Here is a 6335-nt window from a genome sequence, read left to right on the forward strand (position 1 = left end):
AAAACGAATTGTGCCTTTTAAGAAATATTTTGGAATGGACTGTAGTGGTTGTTCTGTTTAGATGTTTTAGTTTGACTTTTGTGTTTTTTTGAGTTACCCAGCAAAATGTCTTCTTTTATTTCTATGTGATTTTGATAAGAACATACTACATGGTGAGAGATGAGGAAACAAAATATTGAGCTTATAGAAATTCACTATTTTTAGTGGACGGATTGAGAAGTCTTTTCTTTTCTACCATCCTAAAAGAATAAACTGTTACTACCTCTTTGTCTTTGTCAATAATAGTTTTGTTTTCCTTCCTAGTTAGATCTCTAGTAGGAAGGGGTCCACATAGCAAACTAGAGGCATACTGATTCAGACAATAATTAGATATGGATAGAGACACCTCCTTGTCCCCCACTCACACAAACAAAGAAAGCCTCGTCGAGTTTTTACCCCCAATTCAATTTGTTCCCCACTTCTCAATTATTACTAATACAGAACCTATCAGAATGGCTCCACTGACCCTAGTAAATCTTTAATGACTTCATTATTTCAGGACCCATTTCCACCTAGTCTAATTTGGATAACCTTCTTCTATCATGTTAGTCCAAAAAAAAAAATTTGGATAACCACCTACTCCTAGTGCTCACTAACCTGCCAGGATTTGTAGCTCCACCTGTATAGAGGCAATGTGGGCCTCATAAGGTGTAAAAAATTTGATAGCTTTTTTTTTTTTTATTGGAGTTGGCTTGAGTTTAGTATTCTCGGATTTGTCAGGGTGATAACTTATATATTTTATTCGATAATAAAAGGTTTAATCAGTTGAACTAATTGTAATTTACAAGTATTTTGAAAAAAAATTAGGATAATATTATTTTTAAAGCTATAAAACCTCAAATTTTTTAGTGCAATTTATCTAAACCATACTTATAAATAATGGCTCCACTATTCAAAATAAACTATCTAAAAAATACACTAAAAACTATGGCAACTGCTAGAGAAGAATACTTCAACATCATCGTATATGTGATTATTGTTAAAAAGAAGGTTCATAGAATGCTTTGACTCGAGGCTTTTGATCTGTAATTCTAATCTGCCTGAAATTTAATGTTAGTATTTCTTATTGAAAAAAAAAAAAAGAATATTAAAAGTATTGGATTCCAACCATACCATTCAGCTACTTGTTCTACATAAACTATTGGTTTGAAAATAGAGATGAAATGGAAGTACTGGAAGAAGAAGAAGAGGAAGAAGAAGAAGAGCAGCAAAGGTCGAATTCAATCTGCAATCTCTGATGGAGAGAGTAGTTAGAAATTGTGGCCTTTTTTTCTTCCTCCTCAAGTTCCCGAAGGGGTATAGCAGCTAAAAATCTCCTAATAAACTCTTTACAACACTCTTTCCCACTGCATATAACCTTTTCAGTTTCCTCCTTATGGTCAGTACTCCTTGCCCCATCTTTTTCCTTGGAGCCAACATTTTCTTTCTCTACCTTTTCACGCATCACACTTGAATCATCAAACTTTAATATGAATGCCTGGTTGCATCCCTCAAAAAGCCGCTCACCTAATGTGTCAATGATGTAATAAGCATTGGCTTCTACCTTGAGCACAAAGAAATGATCATTCCAGCTCACAATGTATATTCTTGGTTCATAAACTTCAGTGTTGCTACTGATCTTATTCCATATGTCTTCGAATGACATGGCTTCCTTCAAGCACTCAAACTTCTCGGGACAAAAGAACCCAATAAAAGACTTCTCATGCAAGATTGCCAGAGGCCTGAATTTAGCTTCTAAGACTGTATGAAGATCAAAATGTTTGTCCGGGAAGGATTGTATGTAGGCGGTGTTGTTGCAAAGCTTTTGCCACTCTGAGGAACCTTCTATGATGAGGCTGTCGAATTTGGCTCTCGTTGGCATATCTTGGTTGGAGTGGAGCCAGTAGGCAATGACTGTTACTAGTGTCGTGCAAGCACTCTCTCCTGAAGCTTTTTCGCTCCTTTGGTCGAAGGATGCCAAGAATACATTGGTTTTGAGCTTTGCCTGCCCATCTCTGCTGACTAGCTCCTTCACTTCCCAGTCACTGGTTGTGCAATTGTCATCTTGCAAGTCTATTTCTGAAGTGGATCCAGTAGCATCTGCTTTCTGCAGATATATCCATGACAAGCATTAGATCTCATAACTTTTGCCTTACAAAACAAATCAAAGAAGACCACTGATCTGGTAGTAGCTAGAATCTAGGCTTCTTGGCTGGAAAAACCTTTTAAAAACAGAAAGTTGTCCAAACCTCTTTGGTTCTTTTTTTTACAATGGCATTACTCATGATGTCAACTATAAAAGGTTTTTTCATTCATTCATTCAAAAGCAATAGTTTGAGATACTGTGCTAAATTATCCATTTGCTTACTCAAATGAAGAAGAGATTATATTAGAGCAATGGATGCGCTTCCAAGGGAATCAGTCCTTTGTTTCAATTTTTATTTTCTATGTAAGGGCTTTGATTGTTTCACATTCAACAATATCCACACTTTTGCAAATCATGCATATGAGCATCTGATGTGAAAGTGTGGACATTGTGTAAAACATTTCATGTCCGAAAGTATAAAACAATAATTCGCTTTATAATTAATTGGAGACAGACGATATTCCTCAAATAGCTAGAGTGATTGTGGTCAATTATTGGCATGAGAATAGTACTAGCCCCTATAAATTAATCAAACCAACACATTGCATCATCCTTTTTTCTTTTTCTTTTTTGAGGAAAAAAATGAAAAGCCATTATGAAAATTACATTTAAATGGGTATAATAAACTAAATTCTATAGTTTAAAAAATAACCACTTAAGGTGGAGTTTGGATAGGCGTTTCTGCGTCCGCGTTTTGTGTTTTTTTTTTTTTTTTTTTTTTTTTTCCTCCAGCCGCAAGTGTTGACCCAATTTTCTGTGAACAGTGCATTCGTGCACTGTTCACGGACCCACAAATTTTACTTTTAAGCAACTTTTTCATTAAAAATGGGTCCCGCGGTACTATTCACACATTTTAAAATTATTTTGCTACAGTGTTTTCAGTTTTCAGTTTTCAGCTTTCAGCAATAAGTTCTATCCAAACGGACCCTAAATCTTGATATTGTGATTCTCAAAAAAAAAAATCTTGATATTGTGTTTGTGCTTTGTGGTTTAATTAGTTACTTTTTAAAACTTCACTATTTGATTTATATTTTTAGAATTATATGGTTTAATTTATTACTTTTGGAGTTATATGATTAATTTATAATTATTATACTCCTAATTTTTGGGGGTATAAAATGAGATTTTCTCTCTAAGATTACAGATTCATTTATGTGTATATCTATGTTGGTTGTTCATAGATTATATAAGTAAACTTTACACAACAATACTGCACACACATCCAGTTTGACAACATGTTAAATTGGTAGATTGTACAAATTATTAAATTGTTTATCATTCATTGTTGACGACTTCAACATCAAGAAGCTATAAAGTTAGATATAAAATTAGGTGTGTCCCTACATTTATTCAATTTTACATGCATAATACAACTATGACCTTAAAAGAGAGAGAGAGAGAGAGAGAGACATACCCGTGTTGAACCGAAGGATTTAAAACTTAATCGCCTTCTCTTCCAAGAGAAAAACCCAGTTTTTCGAAGGGAGTGGGGCAGAGTCTTTGATCTCGAGAAGGATTCCAAGTCTGCTACCAAAGTTAAGTCTACATTGCTATTGTCACTTGTGTAAATAGACTCACTTGATCCATCTGAGTCAATCACGGCTGGCATATCCAAGTAACTAAAAGCCTCCTTGTTCTTGTTGTTTTCCTTCTCGGACTCCAACCTTGTGTTAAAATCACCCTTCAACTTCGTGACTGACACATTTACTGTGTCCGACTCCACAAAGTTTAAGGTGATTCTTGGCGACTCATGAGAATCTCTCACCTCCACAAAGCTCATAGATACCTACACAAACCATTCAAATAATAACATTAGAATATCAGGTCAATTGGTCAATTATAGGTAAACTTTGAACTGGTCAAAGTTTTATGACAACATAAAAGTATAACCGTATAAACAATCAGATGCTTAGGGACAGTTGAAACATTAACATTAATGGCTACAAGGTCTTTTATTTTTTCTTTTCTATTTTTGGCAAGTATCTAGTTGTAGATTTTTAAGGATTAGGACAAAGATTCACAGTCTGTACTCTGTGGGGCGTGGCTAAACAATGGGAATAATTGCTAAATTAGACCCAAAAAAAGATGGCCTAAACCTGGCTTTACAATTTTATCTGCCCCAAAAAAAGCATTACACTCAACGAAAGTAAAACCAACTGGCTTTACTCAACTTGAAGCCAGAACAGCTAGAATACCCACAATTTTTTTTTTTTTAAAGCTAAGCATTTTTATCCATTTTATTGGTTAAATAAATAAACTAAAATAGCTATCTTGCCTATATTGTTCAACACGCGCTTCAAAAATCAAAACAGAGGGAGAAAAAGTACAGAGTCTCCAGACTATGGATTGAAAATAATGATTTTTAAAAAAATAAAATAAAATTTGGACGTAAATTAAAAAGAATGGAACTTTTTTTTAAGAAGAAAAAAAAAGTATGAAACTGGGCACATAATACAATACATACCAAAAGGGTAGCATCCGTGGCCAAACGACCGTCACGTAAAGTCACGGGAAGCTTTCTTTCCATTTGATGAGTCTTTATATTCGAAGCCAATTCTCCTAAATTCAATGATACCTTGCCCAGAACCGACAATTTGCTCCTTGACTCTGTATTCTCTCCCTGTCATAAACAAAAAATCAATTCCTTTATTGCAATTAACGTACAAAACAAATATTAAAACCAAACATCAATGAAAAAGACTTACATATAAGACATTGAAAGTAACTTCCCAATGACCAAACGAACCGTCTTTGGAGATCGAAAAACTGCACAAACACTCAAATTCATCGTCCCATTCAATGGGTTGGCCTTTGTTTGATGAGCATCTTTGGTTGGTGTAATCTCTTTGACGCGTTGATGTTCGATTAAATGGAAATGGAACAAGTCCTAGCCCAACTTTAGGACCTTTCCATTTCATCGCAATGACCACAATCTTATCATCTTCATCGCCATCACCATCACAGCGATCATCATCTTCTACCTTTTGTTCACAAAACCCTTCAAGCTTCAACTGGCTCACCTTCACATGCAACCTCTTTACAACCCCAGCTGCCCATGGCGACCACTTCATCGCCTTCTTTCTTAGCTAGATTTCATACATAAACATATCCCAAAATGTGTGCAATCCTTAACGACAAATTTGGATATTAATAGTAGAGAATGAAAACAATAAAAAAAAAAACAAAAACAAACATACAAAGACTTGTTCTCAATTTGGTCGTGTGACAGCTTATATTGTATAGGGTGCTTTGGCAAAATTAGAAAGAGTCTTTCCTTGTGGACCTTGTTTCCGTGTGAGCAAGCACACCTTATTTAATTTTACGTGAAGCACGCAGACAATAGAGAAAAAAGGTTTGAGCGGTTTTCACGTGTTTGATGTTTTTCTTTGTGATGAGGCAATTGATGATTGGTTGAGATGTTGAAGCAATCGTGTTTTGGATTTACACATAAGGAAAACTTCGGGAATTATCGTTACGTAGAGATGTGGGATGTTGACACGTCAACGCGGACAGCCTATGTTACTTCGCGTTGATCTACGCGCAAAAATTTAGCGAGCGACATACGGTTCTGACTACCAGTCCTTCGAAGAAAAGAAACAATGTTGCTTCTTTATCTCCCACGTGTCAATGACAATTTTTTAGTATTATCAACCGTAGCCGCATTCGTATTAAATTGTTCAAGTTTCTTTTGTCTGATAAATCTCTTTTATTTTTATTTTATACTAGCCTTATCACGCTGGGAGTCTTTTATTTTTCCAAAAAAGAATTAATATTTTACATTTATTATAATTTAAAATTATTATATTTTTTAATCGCAATTAATATTATAATTTATATATATTACATATAATGTTTATTTTAAGAATTTAATTTATAAGTAGATATATAAATTTGAAGTGACTCTATTTTAGTGAAAGTTAGGATTATATTTTTACCGAATTGTCTTTTAATTTTGTCTTTATCTAAATATAGGGATATATGGCTATTTTAGAACAAAAAAAATTCAGTCTAAACAGGAGAAACTTATTAAATAGTAGTATAAATATTCACATTTCATATGTTTTTCTATAAAAATAAAAAAAACACAGATATCAATCTATTTTATATTTATTTATTTTATACTATATTTTATTAAAATATTAATTTATCTTAAAATTTTTAATTATTTTTA

General features: G+C 33.7%; 1 protein-coding gene across 1 annotated transcript; it reads right to left on the minus strand.

The window, feature by feature from the left end:
* Positions 1-1076: 1076 nt before the first annotated feature.
* On the minus strand, positions 1077-5370 carry LOC142619427 (uncharacterized). The gene is made up of 4 exons (XM_075792527.1): positions 4870-5370; positions 4629-4784; positions 3579-3950; positions 1077-2125 (listed from the first exon to the last, which is right to left on the minus strand). Exons 1-4 carry the CDS (start codon positions 5233-5235, stop codon positions 1178-1180), a joined length of 1842 nt encoding a protein of 613 aa, XP_075648642.1. The 5' UTR covers positions 5236-5370; the 3' UTR covers positions 1077-1177.
* Between the last annotated feature and the right edge of the window lie 965 nt (positions 5371-6335).

This window comes from Castanea sativa, chromosome 1 (genome assembly GCF_040712315.1).
Source record: "Castanea sativa cultivar Marrone di Chiusa Pesio chromosome 1, ASM4071231v1".
Taxonomy (NCBI): Eukaryota; Viridiplantae; Streptophyta; class Magnoliopsida; order Fagales; family Fagaceae; genus Castanea; species Castanea sativa.